Source organism: Belonocnema kinseyi, chromosome 2 (assembly GCF_010883055.1).
Source record: "Belonocnema kinseyi isolate 2016_QV_RU_SX_M_011 chromosome 2, B_treatae_v1, whole genome shotgun sequence".
NCBI classification, from domain to species: Eukaryota; Metazoa; Arthropoda; class Insecta; order Hymenoptera; family Cynipidae; genus Belonocnema; species Belonocnema kinseyi.
The window spans coordinates 19,778,156-19,796,382 of record NC_046658.1 but is presented as its reverse complement, the minus strand read 5'-3'; the positions used below and the strand labels follow the sequence as shown (position 1 = coordinate 19,796,382).

The following is an 18,227-nucleotide window of genomic DNA, read 5'->3' as shown; positions in this document are numbered from 1 at the left end:
TTGGTCAATAAAAGGAAAGTCATTGTTTAAAGAAAAGGTACGAAATATCAAAATCGGAGAGGGAAATGTTGACGAGGAGATGGAAGAAATGATAGTGGAAATGAAAAGAGGATTAAAGTGCACAAGCAAAAAAGAAGTTAGTAGAGGAGGGAATAGAGGTGGATTGGATGAGTAAAGGAAAAAGAATGCCGTGAGAAAGGAATGGATAAAATGGAGAAAGGAAAAAAGTAGTGAAAAAAGAAGAAAAAATAAAGAGTATACTGAGTTGTATGATCAAAGGAGAGAGAGGAAGAGAATAAAAAGGGTGAGGAAGAGCTTTATAACGTAGTAAATTGAGACAGAAAAAGAAGAAAGAGTATACCAGGATATTGAAATTTAAGATGAAATTCACGAGAAATTCACGAAAATATCGATCGAGTTGGAAAACTATTCACATTCCAGTAGCATCGGAGCGACGAAGGGGCGGGTGAGCCAGCCTTGCGCCGTCATATTTGACAAGCTATAAATTTCGAACTAAAGAGAATTCTGTCTAACTCTTTTAGAAGCTCATTTCTAAGACCCTTTCGATTAGAAAAATGCAATTGTGAAGGAGAAAATCGATGTAGTAGTAAAAAGTGATCGTGATTTATTCCACCGAATTTATGATACTTTTGTGTATTATCAGGAGGAAAGTGAATTAATTTAAATCAAGATTTTTTTACAAATATTAAGAAATCTCTATTCAATATCATACTCAATTTCAGTAAATTTCCGTTAAAAATTGTAAAGGAGAAAATCGATGCAATAGCAAGAAGGGATCGGAATTTATTCCACAGTATTTATGAACCATGTGTTTAATTTGATGGGCAAGACTAATTAATTTAAATCTAGATTATTTTACTCATGATGAGAGATGTCTATTCAATGTCACATTCAATTTCAGTAAATTTCAGTTAAAAATTGTGAAGGAGAAAATCATTGCAGTAGTAAAAAGGGATCTGAATCTATTTCACAGCATTTATGAACCTTGGATTTAATATGATGGGCAAGGCTAATTAATTTAATTCTAGATTATTTTACAGATCTTGAGAAATGTCTATTAAATGTCATATTCAATTTCAGTATATTTCAATTAACAATTGTGAAGAAGAACATAGGTGCAGCAGTAAAAAGTGATCAGAATCTATTCCACAGCATCTATGACTCTTCACATAGGTTCATTAAAGCATACTTTTCTATAATAAAAAATTATGGAAAATTATTAAAACTTTCCACTTACTTTGTACACATCTGAACCAAGCGTCTCAAGAAATCCCTACCCTCAGGCACCAAATTAAATGTACCAAATTTAGGCAAGAAGATAATTGAAAAAATGTGCTAAGATAATTATTCATTTATTAAAAATTTCCTTATATGAGGTGGTATGTAACCTGGAGAAATGCTTATAGACATAATTTAGGTACACTGGCGTCAAAAATGATTATTAAATAAGGCAAGAATAGTTTTGTCAAAAGTTGTTTTTTACCTTCTTTTTTTAGATAAAGGATTGACAATCTAAAAAACTCGAAAGGAGGTTATTTGTGCAGAATAAGAAGCTGAACATGTTTCTATAAAACTTTTTTTTCTAAAACTCACCGTTTTCATGAAATTAAGAGAAACTTCAAAAATATGATTCTTGCGTCTATTTTCCATTATTATGCAAAATGCACAAGGGTGAAAATTACTGAAACTTTTTCGTATTTCAGCATACCGTCTAGAAGTTATAAAAAATAATTCAGCGTAATTAGAATTAGTTCGAATTTAGGGTCATATTTGTTACCCGTTGACTAGCCATAAAGTAAGACAGCTATATCGGATCTTATGAGCATTGTGCATGATGTCTCACAACCGACCTTGTGCGAAAATTGTATATATTGCTAAATTTTTTAAGTGATTTAAACTTAACTGAAATAAAGTTATATTTCTTTTTCAGGTGGTATTTATCAACTTCGACAAGGTCAACAACGAAGAATACAAGTTAGGGTCAAGCCGGTACAAAATTCGGGAACGCTGCCTATAATCTGCCAGTCAATTTTAAGCATCGCAGTGGGGAGTGTTTCTGGAAGAAATCGAATCCAAATTCCGCTAGACAGTTACCAAGACGAAGATCTTAGTATATTAAGAGAAAAGTGGAGTGAAGCTTTAATGAGACGAAGGCAATATCTGGATCAGCAGATACAGAAGCTCATTAATAAGCCAGGTAAATTTTTACTGAACTTATCTTAACTTTTTATGCAGTAATCATTAAATCTTCTGAAATCGAAATATTCAGAAATTAAAGTAGTAAAACGCTTTTCAAAATTTAGTTGATTAATCAATTCAGTAATTAAAATCATTCAAATATACAGATAAATCTGAACAGGAAAAGGAGAGAGAACAAAGTTTAGTCGATCAATGGGTCAGTTTAACCGAGGAGAGAAACGCTGTTTTAGTTCCTGCAGCAGGTTCAGGAATACCTGGTGCGCCGGCTGATTGGAGTCCACCCTCAGATATGGAGCCACACATTCCAGTTTTATTCCTTGATCTTAATGGTAAACCAAATCAATTCACTTTAATTTTAAAATAAAATTTTCGAGGGATTAATTACACGACTTTCGAGCGTTTTATCCAATTTTAAAATTTCCATGAGTTTAAGGCATTTTGAGAGATCCTAAAAGATTTCAAGATATTTCAAGAGAATTCAAAGATATCAAAGAATTTTGTCAAATTTGAAATTATTAAAAAAATACAAAATAATTTTTAATATTTCAACTGAATTTAAGGGTCTTAAAAATATTTTCAAAGATTTCAAGGGACTTTCACTTAATGTTTGTAATCGCAATATTTATCACTTGTATTTTCTCTTTTCGAACAATTTTGTTAGCTTCTTTTGAGCCGCACACTTTTTGTTGTACTAAAGCCTATTGTTGATCCGTAGCTGATGATCTCTCAACGCACCAATCTGGAGAAGAAGTGTCGGTGACAGGCCTCAATTCTATTTTACCTAAAGAACATGGAAGCAAATTCTACAATTTACCAATTATTCGACACCTCGAAAAGGACGTGTGTGCCATTGCGGCTTGGGATTCGAGCATACATGACAGTGTTCATCTGAACAGAATCACGGACGGTAATTACACTGTTATTTTATCCATTATAAACATTTTTAATAACAGGGGTGTCCCTTACTAAGCTCTTAGTAATTTTCCAAAGTGCTTACAATAACAACCTGATGTGCTAGAAACTTTGGAAATGGTTAAATTAAAGCGTAAATCTTATACTACATGTACTGCACTGATAAAAATATCAATAATGTAGAAACTCAAGAAACCTCCCTCGCAGGGCATCATCTCCTAGGTCATTGAGTTGATAAACAAATTATTTGGAAATTTTTCTCTGCGAAAATGTTTCGTTTTTTTAAAGTAGAGGATGTCAAAAATATTTCTAACATCCCTTAAATTAAATTGCGATCGATATTAGTACAATAATGATTTTTTGTGAATGTTAGGAGGTCACGCGTTGGGTCGTTGAGTTAATGAAAAAGTCAGTGGATCCAAAAACTGTTATCATTTCGGAAATTTTTCGTCTCATAGTAGGGGATGTACCAATACTTCTAACAACTCTTCAATTAAAGTTCGATCTAAGTGTCTGCGAGTGTGGTTTCTTGAGGATGTTAGACCATCACGCTTTGGCTCATTTAGTTGATAAAAAAATCAGTGTAGTCAAAAACTTCCATCATTTTGGAAATTCTCTGTTCTTTCTTACTACGGAATTAGCAAATATTCTCAACATCCCTCAAAGTAGATTTTGAACGATATTACTGAGAAGGCGGTTTCTTGACGTTGTTAGAACATCGTGCCTTGGATCACTGCGTTAATAAAAAAATCAGTCGGACCAAAAACTTACACATTCTGAAATTTTTAAATCTTTCGTCGTAAAGTAAATTTGAAGTAAATTAAAGTAAATTTGAATCAGTGTATCTGGATGGGTGTTTTCCCTGGTTTATTGCGTTGATAAAAAATGATGAGGTCCGGAGAACTTGATTAGATCAGTTTTAATTTGGTCGTTTTTTCTTATTGTTGTATCAAAAGCATCCTTCACAGGGTTAGCTCGCTTGAAATACTATTTGTGAAATCTTCTATTGTAACTTTGAACTTGTAAGATTTTTCTTGTGCATCCAGTGCTAGTTCCTAGTTAGCACGGAGTAATAATACGAAGACTGATCATGCTGTACAAAGAGAGTAAAGTGTTAGTGAGTAGTATGCGAGTAAGCGCCGGGTTTAATAATAACTGAAAACGGAGGTTATGTTCCCGTAAATATTATCAACCGCAAAGATTGTCTAAAAAAAAATTTCAACAAATACATTCATTTTCAAAGATGAAGCATAAATTTTCAGAATGAAATAGAAATGTTATATTTTTAGAAAAACACTTTTGCCCAATTGCAAAAAATTGATACAACATCAATTGCTCTAGTTCTTGTCATGCACTGGCACTCATTCGCATACTTCTTGTGGGACAAAAGAAGACATCAGTTAACAGTGCGCATGCCCGACTAATCTAGAGTGTTGACTTGAATCATCTAAGATTGGCAGTAAAGGTGCTGTTGCCGCAGTCGGAACGCATGTAAGAAAATCGGTCTCCTTATTATTATTCCTTGCTAGTTAGTATTAGTCTATTATGACTTTATTCCAAACACCCGTGCAAGAGTTGTTTCTTTCCATTTTTAAAAAAACAAACTTCGCCTTTGTCTGTCATCATGATAATCTGTTTGTTTTTTACTCGAAATATGAGCGCAATATTGAGCTAGAAAGCTCGACAGTGTGAGAACATTCTGGCGCGGCACGTAGTGTCTCTCTTAAGTACTTCATTTTGGGGTGTATAATATGGGGTCAGGTTTTTTGAACATGATTTCGTCCGGGACACAAAAGTTTTTGAAGGAAAAGTTGCGAAATATCTCATTCCATTGGCTTGGAGCGTTCCTGTGCATTTAAGAGGTAAAAGCGTTTTTTACAAAAATTAAAGTAGATAAAATTTTGCGTAAAATTAAAAAAAGCGTTTTATCACTAATAGTCTCAGAGTTACCACCGGTCAAAACCCCCCTATTTTTTCCAATTTTTTCCAAAAATCACATGTTTTTTTTTGTTTCTCTGTAGCTCGGATCCTGATGGCCAGATCTAAAAATGGTCAACAGATGAATTAACGTAGACGTAAATACCTGTTATTTAAAAAAATATATTGGCCCAACTATAATAGATCGCGAGTTAGTCGGTGACCCATTTCGACCCAAATTTACAGGTAAATGCCCGGTAAAATCCGATAAAAACTGGTAAAATTCGAAAGTCGTGTTTTTTTGGAAATCACTTGAGAAGACACAGAAACACGAGAGCCTGCATGAAAAAGTGCATGAACTTTAAAGAAGCTAGAGAAGAATGCCAGCACAGGAAAATATGGCGACAAATAGTGAATAAAAAGAGTGTCAGAGTGAATGAAGCCTGAAACAAAAGACCTTGGATACTAATGGACCCAAGTGGGGAACCTCACATGACGACTTTGCGTGGATCTTCACTTGGGGTGATTGCTAGAGAGATTGATCAGCAACCTGGGTCGGAGCAGTGTTGCGGAACGAACGTGCTATTTAAATAAATATCAAGAGAATTCTGGATCAATTTAAAAATTTTATATTCCTTCCTCACATCACTCCCTTCCCCACCGAGTGAGTCACGCCTACCCCGAAAGGGAAATGGCGTAATGGTGTAATAATAATAATAAAACTCGTTTCATGGGTGTCACATGAGAAAGTTCTAAGCAGATAAATGAAAGAGGACTTATTTCTGCACATTAAAAAAAAATGCAAAGTGTACCCTTAATCAATTCAGTGACAAAATCGCACTTCGGAACAAAACTACGACCATTTATAACATATAAGTTATAAGTTATACATATTTTCGTCACCCATAAAATGTGCATTTTTCGACATTTGTATGTGAAATTCCTATTTATGGCGCCTATTATAGATAAAAAATAAATATTTAATTAGTTTTATCAATACATAAACAATTGTTTAATTAAATAAAATTTCGTCGCCCAATCAAGTGTGCATTTTTGGTCATTTTTTACTCCAAATTTCTATTAGGGAGGTTTATTATAGATTAAAAATAAATATTTCATCATTTTAAATCAATAAATAACTGTTTAAATAAACAAATTTCCGTCACCCATGGAATTGCAATTTTTTGATTTTTTTACTGCAATTTCTGTTAGGGGAGTTTAATATAATTACCAGAATAACAATCTATTAGTAGAAATAGTTGTGTTACATTTCTAATGCACTATTAATAATAATTTCTCCTTTTCATAAGTTTTCTTAATGTTGTTCAAAATCTGACTTCCTCATTTTATGTCACGAAAATGCCTATAATGACTGTATTCTGTAAAACTTTGAAGACTCACTGTTCAGACCGACACCTAGAGTTTACATTATGCTTTGAATATGCATGGATTCATTTATCGGAAGCATTAAAAATGTTACACAATTATTTCTACTAGTGAATTGGTATTTTAGTAATTATAATAAACTCCTCTAACAGAAATTTCAGTAAAAATTTAAAAAACTGCACATTCTATGGGTGATGGAAATTTATTTATTTAAACAATTATTTATTCATTCAAAATTATGAAATATTCATTTTTATTTTACATGTGCATGTAAAGTGGCTTATTTCACGCTTGTTTAGTTTTCGATGAAGTGCAATATTACCCATGGCTTCCATTACAGCACCCCAGTAATCATTATTTTACGTCTTCCCTCCTACATAAATAAGCCATTTTACACGCACAGTGTAAAGTAAAATAGTATGAGCAACAAGTGTGGTTTGACAATTTCACCCTCATGCGGCTAAACGCACACGTGGGCAATTGCCAACGTATCACACTTGTTGCTCAACATACGATTAATCTACAATAAACGTAAATAATAGAAATTTCATTAAGAAATGACAAAAAATACACACTTGATGGGTCACCGAAATCTATTTATTTAAACAATTGTTATGTATTGATTAAAAATAATTAAATATTTATTTTTGATATATAATAAACGCCCTTAATAGGATTTTTTTTTAAATGCCGAAAAATGCATACTTGATGGGTGATGGAGATTTATTTATTAAAACAATTAATTATTTGTTAATTAAAAGTCGTTGATCAGTATTAATTTGATAATTAAATAATTTATTGATCACTATTAGTGGACTTAAAAACTTATTTATTAAGAAAATGGTCGTAGTTTTGTACCATGGTGCGATTTAGTCACCGAATTCATTAAGGGTATACTTTGCAAGGTATACCTATTGGAGGTAGGAACATTTTTTTAACTTACGCAGAATTAAGTCCTCCTGTTTTCATTCTCTAGGGGCTTTCTTATATGCCATTCCCCAAACGAGCTATTTCAGGTTTTAACGTCTACTTTAATTCATCTATTAACTATTTTTTAAATCTGTCCATCAGGATCCGAGCTCCAGAGAAACAAAAAAAAACAAGCGATTTTTGGCAAAAAATTGGGGGTTTTTGACCTGCCGTAAGTCCGAGACTATTGGCGATAAAATTTTTTTTTAGTTTCACGCAGAATGTTATCTACTCTAATTATTGTAAGAACACTTTTACCTCTTAAATGCACAGTAATGCCCCAATCCAATGGAATGTGATATTTAGCACCTTTTCTCAACAAAATTTCCGTGTTCCGAGACGAAATTCTGTTCACAAAACCTGACCCCATATTATGCACCCCTCAAATGAACTACTTAAGAGAAACAAATGACTGCCCTGGAAGTTAGCATGTTCGCACTATTTTTTCCGACCAGATGACTGGACTAATTGAAGTGAGCGCCGAGGTGGGGATGGCGACGGGAAAACCGTGGTTACTAATACAGCATTCGATTCCCGCTTACGCACGCACGACTATTTATACCGCGCTCCTGGTTGTTCTAGCTTAGACATTCTATAACTCAAAAACTAAAACTTCACCTCATTTTCGTAAAAGGAATTTTCGTTTAATTTTTTTTTATTCAGTCATATAAGTCTGGACATTTGAGTCTGGGACACTGTATATTTGAACCCTACTAAAAAAGTCAGGAATCGTCAGAAAAAAAAGTTAGGACATTTTACCTCTTCTGACCATGTTTATTGCGTTCCTTAATAGAAATTGGCAGAAAAAGTAAGAATTCATGACAAACTGTTCAAAAATGCTCAGAACTTGTATTCGAAGGATAATCCTTTTATTAGGGATCCAAGAATAGAACGCCATAAAACCTAATCTCTTTTATATTTCTCAGGTTATTTACATTATTTATTTAAATTTATTAATTTTTAAGAATCTGAAATCGTAAAAACCTGTAGATGCTTAATTTTTATGTCATGCATCTGTATATGCAACATTGAAAAAAAATTATTTTTAATTTTTAATCGTTTTCGGTTAGCCTACGTGCTATCCTAGCCGTTGAGCTTCCTGATAGAATGTGAATAAACATATCTTCAAAAATAGTCAGACTCGCCAGCAATGGTCAGGATGTTTAGAAATCGTCAGAACTTCTGACGATTTTCCAATATAAGAGTACTTTGAAGGTTAGGTTCTTCACAAAACATAATTGTACGTATTTTAAAAATCACAAAAAAAGCTTCAATTGATGAAAGCATGCTTATCCGGCCTAATAGTACAGGTATTTGATATTTCTACACGTTTCAAAAGGATCTCGCTTAAATATACGTGAAACCTGAATGGAAAAACTGCATATAGATTAAAATAGAATTTTTTTATTAATATATTTTTTTTTATTTACCTGCGGAATGTAATGTTATTTTCTTTGCTATTACGCTTTTTAGTCTAAATCTATATTTTATTATGATTTATAACATGACGTTTTGGCGACAAAAAGTGCTGGGGAGTCCACCTAGCTATGAGGTGTCCCAGTGACTTTTGGTCCTGGCCGACTGGATGTCCGGCGATTAGATGTGCTGGGCCGTCTCAATTTAAGAGGAGTACAACTGTGTACAGATGAACTGTGCATGTCGAAGGCGGGTGGTACAACTGTGCACGTTATTGGCCACTGGCACTGCAGTGCACGTGCGCAGCTGGGACAGTCCCAACTATACACGTCAAAATTTAGACGTGCATAGATTGAACACTCCCATCCGTGCGGTGCACAGATGGAATCCTCCCATCTGTGCACGTCTCAATTAATGCGATTAGCTCTTCAACTTACAAGTCTACGTGCACCGATGGGATACTCCCAATTGTGCACGTTTAAATTAATACGACCAGCTTTTTCAACTGACAAGTAAACGTGTACAGATAGGACATTCCCGACTGCACACGTCTCAATTAATACGATCAGATTTTTATCTTACAAGTCCACATGCGCGGACGAGAGATTTCACGCTGGAAAGAGTACAACTGTGCACAGAAAAACTGTGCACGAGTTCAACTATGTACTTCGATGGCCATATGCACAACTGTGCACAGATGGAAGTCAACGGTTCATCTGCACATATGGTACCTTCCCTACTGTGCACGTCTTAATCAGTACGATCAGATTTTTAACTCTAAAGACCACGTGTATAGATACAATATTCCAAACTGTGCACATGCACAGATAGAATACTCCCAAATGTGAGCGTGCACATATGGAACATTCCGAATTGTGAACATCTCTATTTGGGAGGGGTACAACTGTGAACAAGTCCTTCTATGCACATCGAGGGCCAGTGCTACGACTGTGCAATCTATTGAAAACTGGTACAACTGTGCACGAGCACAGATAAGATATTTCCAATTTTGCACATGGAATTTTAGAAGCGCACATTTGGTCCGCTGCACAGTTGCCTATGTGTTCCATAACGTGCACATATGGGCTCGTGCGAAGTTGCTCAATGCACATTTGTCTGTTACCCCTCCCAAATGTGCACGTGTGGGATTTATGCAGGCGAGTCGCCACCCTGCATGAATTTGCTGTTAGATGATAGAATTTTTTGATTCTTTAAAATCATTTGTTATCAATTTTAATCATTTTTGGTGCGTCTAACTAAATACCACGTCATAACAGACAGAGATATACTTTAAGTTTTACGCAGCTCTACTAAAAGGCCTCGGTAAAGTTGCAGTAGATAATAATATCTAGTAGAGTCAAGAAAAACTTCTGCTACTCAATCTGTTTCTTATACAAAGCTTAAAAAATAGAACACTTTTTCAGTATACTCGTAAATTATTATTATTATTGTTATTATTATTATTATTATTATCATCATCATTATTATTATTATGAGAAGTTGTATGCTCTAGAAGCTACGATTATGTTTTCTTAAAGCAGCCAATCTCGATACAACCGGAACGTGTACGTTGTCCACTCCTGCTCCTTCTATCCTAAAAGGTAAGCAAGAATGAGAAATGTACGCAAGATACATTATACAGCACTGTTTCTTAGAGTTCGGTCTCTAGCCCCGGATGACCTTATGCAGCAGACCGCGCAGTTGGAGGTGAAGATTTCACCTCTGTCTACTTTTTTAGAGCTACTAACCTTTGAAAAATGTAAGGAGGAACAGTGTTGACAGACCAGATGAATTGATCCCAGAAGAACAGCCTTTTGCATCTGGCTCGCCATGGTCAGAGCCTTATGCTGATAAGTCGGTATGTTTTTGAGTTACGTAAGAAATGAAGCTTTCATACTTCCACGGCAGCTGATTATGAGAAAAACAAGATGGACTTTGCCTTGGTACAGCCTGCTCAGCTCGAAAAAGGAGCCTGGTATTTTTCTCGTTTTACTTCCTCCTTTGGCGTGGTATTGTTGAGTGGTGGAAAATGAGAAATTCTAGTAGAACTTACATTGATCATTCACCAAAACGGACTCCAGTTCCCCCTGGGCGTATGGCAAGAAGAGCATTAGATCAACATGATAAAAAAGCCGAAGATGGCAATATAACACTTTTAGAGCCGCATTGTGTCTCTCTATTTACCTGAAACGTGCATAATCTGAGCCTCCACTGAGAACATGTCCACGAGATTCTGGCTTTTGCTTACACGCTCAGCAATTGGTATCGCATACAGGTACATTCATTATGTACTCATGGTAAACTAAGGTGTTTATAACGTCGTCTTGATAGGAAAAAATAAATCCCTCAGTCTCCGATCTCAATCAAGCAGATTTGAGAGATATGTTTGGCAGACCTATCGATAGCTTTTCTTTACGTATTACGCCCTAGAATTTGCCACAAAGGGGCAAATGGCAGACCAAACTGCTCTGCCGCCCTATCTTTGGCACGGTATAGAAATGCCGCAACATTGACGAGTATATGTTCATATACCAGTCAAATTAGAGAATCTGTATTTTCTCAAACTGAGAAGGCTGCAGGTAGAACCGTTCCCCGATAAAGACTATTTAAGCTCAGCAAATCTCTACCGACACGGATAATCATATTATGGGTAACGTACATTCCTAGGAAGGTACCTCGGAAAAACCGGTTTTTAACTGTTCGACTTCACTAATATGCGCTCTATCTCGGTAATCAATTAACATTTTTCAAAGTTACAGTGCTCACTTTGAAGGTAGTAAAATTTTCTACAAATTATGTGTGAAGTAGTTTAGTGATTAGATATATTCCTTAAGAGATAAAATCCATCCCTGAGGAGATATTCTCCAAAAACCGATTTTTGGTACTTTTGACTGAAGAAAAAAGTGATTTTCACGCGAGAAGGATCTGTTCAGTTTTTGTCTCAACGATTTTTGAGTACTCCTACGTACCCGAAAAAGCATGACATATTCACTTTTCTTCGATGTTCCAAGTAGACTTTTTTTTGCTTCTCGACCACTGTCCGTTGGACAGGACAACCGATTTTATTATTATTATATTTATGATTTTTTTAAATTTTAGTCAGGTGAAGTTGGCTTTTTATCATAGCCTTAGACTAAGTCAACTGACTGATGACATGAGAATGTTATAAGTTAATTCAATACGCTGTTGCAAATCTCTGGCGATGATGTTGCAGCTTAAAAATTACGAGCATGTTGTAGTTTTGAGTTCGTTGTTTACCATTTTTGTACTTGAGCAATGGTCGCGAGTGTTGGAGGTGACAACAGTCACCTCGAGATGCTTTCGTAGGGCTACCATCTAAAACACTGGCAAGCCTTGCGATAGTAGACTGCCAGGAGTGGGTATTAATCACTGATCACATTACAAATTCATCATGTGCTGAGAGGATCAGTGATGAGCCTACGATTATGTATTTGTCTTCTGTATTTTTACTCGGGTGAATCCGGTTTTTCATCATGGTCACGGACTATGTGAAGTGACTGATGAGTGGAGGATGTTATAAGTTAATTTAATCCATATTTAATGATATTTTTATTTTATAATTAATTTACTCTTATTTCTTTCGGGGAGTGCGTGACTCATTCTGTAAGGGGGGTAGTTGTAGAAGGCGGAAATGGGGGGGGGTAGTTTTTTTAGACTAATTTGAAATTCCTGTGTTGTTTACTTGAATAAAACGTTCGTTCTGCACTTCTGCTCTGACCTAGGCTGAAAATCAATCTCTATAGCGATTACCCCAGGCGAAGAGCTTCACAAAGTCATCATGTGAAGCTGTACAATAGGGCTCATTACTATCCTAGGTCTTTTGTTTCGGCCATTATTTACTCTACTGACAGTTCATCATTCTAACCCTTTTTTCCTCGGTTTGACTGTCGGTACGCTACCGTTCACTTTACCATGCTATATTTGTTTCGTACCCTACGACTCATAAGGTTCATGAAAATAATTGATGAATATAAAGACAGTGAATAGAAATTGATTTCCTTGAATCCGAACTGTCTGAAAATTTTAGAGTTGCTAACTGGGAGTAAAATAACGTATCAGGACCATAATTATATTTGAAGTAATGTGCTTTAAATCTAATTTAAGTCGTAACTGAATCTAATTTAATACAAAGTGTATATTGTATCTTAGATTATTTTATACAATCTTTTAATTATTTTTCAGAGAATTTAATAACCCGTCACAGTAAACACACGTGAAAAAACACGTGTATTTTTATTATCGTGACCCACCACTCGGCCCCTTTCTTAGTTCTTACTATACTCGTAAGACAGTTATTCTTGATAGATGTGATTAGAACTTCTCAACTTGGTTGTAGATTGTATAAAAGTCAGCATGCTTACCTTATTGTAAAAAAGTAAAGTTCATCCTTTATGTGTATTCCTGTGGTTTCTAATTTTGAGAGCCACCGTTCTTTTCAAAACCAACTGGAACATGATACACTTATGGTCAGAGAGGTTCTCCTTGACGGAGATTTTTAAATCCACCACCATGTTTTTAAGAACTTCTGAGCGCAGAGTCAGGTCTTCTCGCTATATGTTCAAATATATCTCTTCCTATGTTATAAATATTTTTCCTACTCATGGTTACTACGGAAGACATTGTTGACAATAGATTAGGGTGGCCCAAAAAATAACATTTAAGAAATTTCAATGAGCTTGTTGGCCTAATTGTCCTCGTAGGCAAATTAATTTATTTCCTATTTTTATATTTAAAAAAAAAAAATATTTTTAGAACTCGCTCTGAGGCTTCAACGTATTCCGATTTAAAGTAAAGAAGTCCTAGCACCAGCTACAGATTTATCCCAAAGAGCAGCTATAGATTTATTAAATTATTATTACTTTGTTATTTTGTTCATTGTCAGTAGCCGCAGCTTGGGATCGCAGCAAATACGGTGCACAATAAGGGGACCAACCTAGGGTCAACTTTTTTTGCAGCCGTTCACCTGCACTGCCTGCAGACGTTGTTCAACTTGTATGTGTCATTTTTCATAAGCTATTCTTACTCTATAATCAATGTAAATTAAACGTTAATTCATTTTCTTTAGAAATCTATTCTCAATATTCTAAGGAAAGTTTCTTAAAAATATCAAGTTACACAAGTATATCTGAGGATCACAAAGATCCACCAAATATTGCTACTTTATGCTATTTATGATATTCCTAAAACTTTTGCATAATATTTTTGAGGCATAAAAAAGCGATAAATGCAATATTCACTGATAAGTGATCAAGCATATAAAATGTCAAATTAATTTACTTATAATTTCCTGTCCAAAATCGAAGAAATAAAAATAGGAAATATTTTACATGTTAAACTCCATAAGACATAAAAATGGCCGGACCGAGTTCTAAAAATATATTTTTTTTCGAAAATAAAGAAATAGGCATACATTTATTTGCCCACGAGAACGATTTGGCCAACAAGTCTGTTAAAATTTCTCAAATGTGATTTTTTGGGCCACCCTAATATAGATAGAAAGATAAAAGTTTATTTTGCAACCTGCTGGCCTTAAAAAATTGGCTTCCTTACACTTCCATTTTTAAAGAAACTTCTTACAACTAACTTTTCAAAATTAGCATCGATCCGCACCATATACCTAAGACCACTCGCTCAAATATCCTTGCCTTCCCCGCTTCGCCTTGCCTCGCATGCATGACTCTATTTAATGGCTTTATCTCGCATTGCAAAACTCTACATCCGCGGCTAATACCTAATACTTATTTACTATTTACAAAGTTTACATATTCCTTATATCTATTTCCTCTCCTATTTAAAATATTTCCTTTTCCATTCCTCTTCCACATTCCTTCTCTTCTTCTCCATCTTACCCAACACCCTCTACACCCATGCTTCTGCCCTTTTATCCTCACGTTCATGCATCAATACCTCCATGCTTATCCCAATCCTGTCCACCTCCTCACACTTATCCAACCAGTGTTTTACTTTTATATCCCCTATCCTGTACAATTCACACACCCTTTTCACCATAGAAAGCCAAAACCTATTAAAATTCACCATACACCCTCATATCTTCCTCCCTATAAGCTCATCACCTCCTTTCTGTCCTTCCTTCCACAATTATGGCGATCTCTCCCTTGGCATAATTCAGGCATAGTTCCTTTTAAAACTTGACTCTCTTATTCTGTCTTCCCCTGCTACCTTGTCTCTCTATCTCTCTCCGTGCCGTTTTTTAACCATCTCATATACCTTCTTTCCTTACTTTTACATGCGTCCTTCTCACTTCATTTATCTGCAGTTTATTCGTTCTAGAATACCTTTCATTTTCAACCTCCACACCATAAAATAAGACACTCCTCACTAGCGAATTGAACAATTTTATTCTTCGAAAATCATCTGCGAACAACCTCTTTCCCAGTCCCCTCGCCTGCCCTATCATCACATTTGTTCTTCTAACTCTCTCTTGTATATGACTATACACTCCCCCATACCTCTGAAACAGGAAGAAAAGGGCAGAAAAGGGGCAAGAATGAAGTTGAAATGGATCCTGAAATTCTTGAAATGATTGACAAGTACAACTTGGAAGCTAATTCTTCTGAATCGTCACAAAACATTACCACTGATATAATTTGAAGGCGATAAGAGAGAAAAACGATGCATTTTTACCCATAAATGTCAAACACTGCATTTGTTTCTATAATTTGTTTATGAAATTGACAAATAATATCGATTCACTAAACGTCACCACTTATATATTTTGAAGATGATCGGGAAGAAAAAACGATACTTTCTTTCTATAAATGGCCAAACTATGCATTTGTTTATAAAATTTGTTTACAAAATAAACAAAAATTATCGATTTATAAGCCTGTATTGCTAAAAATCTCCAATAATACAATTTGAAAACGACAAGAAAGGAAAAATGGCTTTCTGACCATAAATGTCCAAAATATGCATTTATACACATAATTTGTTTATAGAATAAACAAATAATATCGAATGACAATTTTTAATATTTAAACATCACCACTTTTATATTTTAAGGATGATCAGTAACAAAAACGAATAATTTCTGTCTGTAAGTGGACAAACTTTACATTTGTTTATAAAATTTGTTTATAAAATAAATAATGTCGCATGACATGTCTGCATCACTAATAATTACCACTCATATAAACTGAAGGCGATAAGAAAGAAAAACGACTACTTTCTGCACATAAATGAACAAACTGTGCATTTGTGTATATAATTTATTTATAAATAAGCAAATTATAGCAGAAAACAAATTCTCATGATCAAGTATCATTTTGACGATAAAATCTAGCAAATGCAACTTACAAATATACTTTTCAAGCAAACAATTCATGATGTTGACATTATTGTTAAAATAATTTGTTTATAACAATTATATTTTAAAATCCACTAATTATTTATTTTGCTAAGATGCTTTGACATATATTTTCGTGAAGAACGAAATTAATTGAATTATTTATTTACAGATAAGAAATGATAAGTGTAAAATTACTCATTTTGTCTCTTTGTTTGTTTATGTAAAAAACAGAAAATAATAAAGATTCAAAAATCTAATCCGTATATGCTCTTGCGCAACTATCGCTTATTATTTCTATTACAGAAAATTGGAAATCGCTTAAGAATTGTAGGCTGTAGGTGATTTTTAATAGTAAATTCCTGATACAGCCCACTGTGCAACGGCTTCACGATTCCTTTCTTCTTCGTTCTAAATACGTTCTTTTGCACATACCCTTTCACTTTCTATTTTAGATCCTTCCATATCTCTTCCAGCGACCCCACTTTGCCTTCCGTCACCTTCTCTGTTTATTCACAATCTGAACGGCTTTAAAGTTCCCTATTATTGGATTGAATACAGAAATGATAATATTACTAAGATTGTTTGATTAAATCTGTTAATTATTTGTACAGAGAATCAAATAACCCGTCATATAAATACACGTGAAACAACACGTGTATTTTGTTTACTTTCATGTCTCACCACTCGTCCACTTTCTTAGATCTACTTGTTCCATTAAAAAAGTAAAGTTTATCCTTTATGTATCTTTTTGTGATTTCTAATTTTCGGGGTCACCGTTCTTTTCAGAGCCAAGTGGAACATGGTACAACTGTGTCCTCTCCCACACTGTTGTAGCCAACTAACCGCGAATTGTTCGTAATTAGGGAAGTTTAGGAAGTGCAAAGATCAGTTAATGTAACATTAGCGATAGTAAAAGTTATTTTAGATGCCAAGGTTTATTTAACTAGTCTAAAGTGTTGGTAAACTTGCCCAAGATTAGAGACCGATCAAAGGTCGACAAGCATCGATATATCGGATCACGGCGTTAGCATCATGAAACGTCAGGATGGCACCGTCACTCCTGGATCACACACTTAGGTACCGTGCCATTTGGGGTATGATACCTTTCATTACGCAGTTTTGGTAGAGAACTAGTGACAGCTAGTCAACGGCCTTCTTAGGGGCAATTCACAAAATACGTGATTAATTTTTCATAACCCCCCCCCCCCCCCCCCCCCCCCCCCCGCGTGATACTTTTTCCATTGGTCTTAACATAGAGAATGATACTTCAACAGATCCCCTCCCCCCAAAGTCTCACTTATTTTGTGAATGAGCCCTCATCAGGTTTTCGAAACTTTTTGGCCACGCTCGTCTTCGTGCTTTCGGGATGACCCTTTACACAGGGCAATCTTTTTGAAGACCTTCCTTTTTTTTCCCGACGATCATGCAAGAAAACCAAATCCGAAAAACTCCTGTTGATTAAGGTCCTCTCGCGAGGATCATCCTTTTGCCACTTCCCATCAGTAGGGTCGTTCGTGAGTTCCGGTTTGGCAAACTCGGACCCTTCTAATATCCAGAGCCAGGGCCATCTTTCGATTAGACCTTTAAGCCCTCCCACTAGATATAAAGTCCCAAGATACCTATAGAGAATTCCCCATTCATTACATAATATTCAAAATATTCAAATCTTCAGAATATACAATATGCAATTTTTTTACTTTCAGCAAACGAAAGAGTTTTCCTAATATTAAAAACTACCGTACGCCTTTCTCATCCAGCGCCTATGGATCTTGTGCTCCGCAAAAGACTCGCTCTCAATATTTACAAAAGACAGAGTATAACCGAGAGAATTTTTAAGAAAATCGGACGAACTGACTGCTTGTCGCAGACAGGAGTTACGTATGAGGTAGTGTCTAATATACCAAAGGCTAGTGAGGAGTTGGAAGATCGAGAAAGTTTGGCGCAAATTGCTGCCAGTGGTGAGGACAGTAGTTTGTGTGATGGCGAGACTTACATTGGTAAGAAATCAGTTTTAGTCAGATTTTCAAATTACAATACTAAAATAAATAGTTTTGTTAGAGTTATCATTTTTTGGGTA

General features: G+C 35.1%; 1 protein-coding gene across 1 annotated transcript in view; it reads left to right on the top strand.

Annotated features, from left to right (window-relative positions):
* LOC117167957 (kinesin-like protein KIF13A) overlaps nucleotides 1–18,227 on the top strand; it is a 576,826-nt gene that overhangs the window by 335,934 nt on the left and 222,665 nt on the right. The window contains exons 15-18 of the mRNA XM_033353225.1: nucleotides 1,952–2,218; nucleotides 2,367–2,549; nucleotides 2,936–3,127; nucleotides 17,854–18,147. Of these exons, the coding sequence (XP_033209116.1) occupies nucleotides 1,952–2,218; nucleotides 2,367–2,549; nucleotides 2,936–3,127; nucleotides 17,854–18,147 (936 nt within the window). The remainder of the gene's footprint in view (nucleotides 1–1,951; nucleotides 2,219–2,366; nucleotides 2,550–2,935; nucleotides 3,128–17,853; nucleotides 18,148–18,227) is intronic.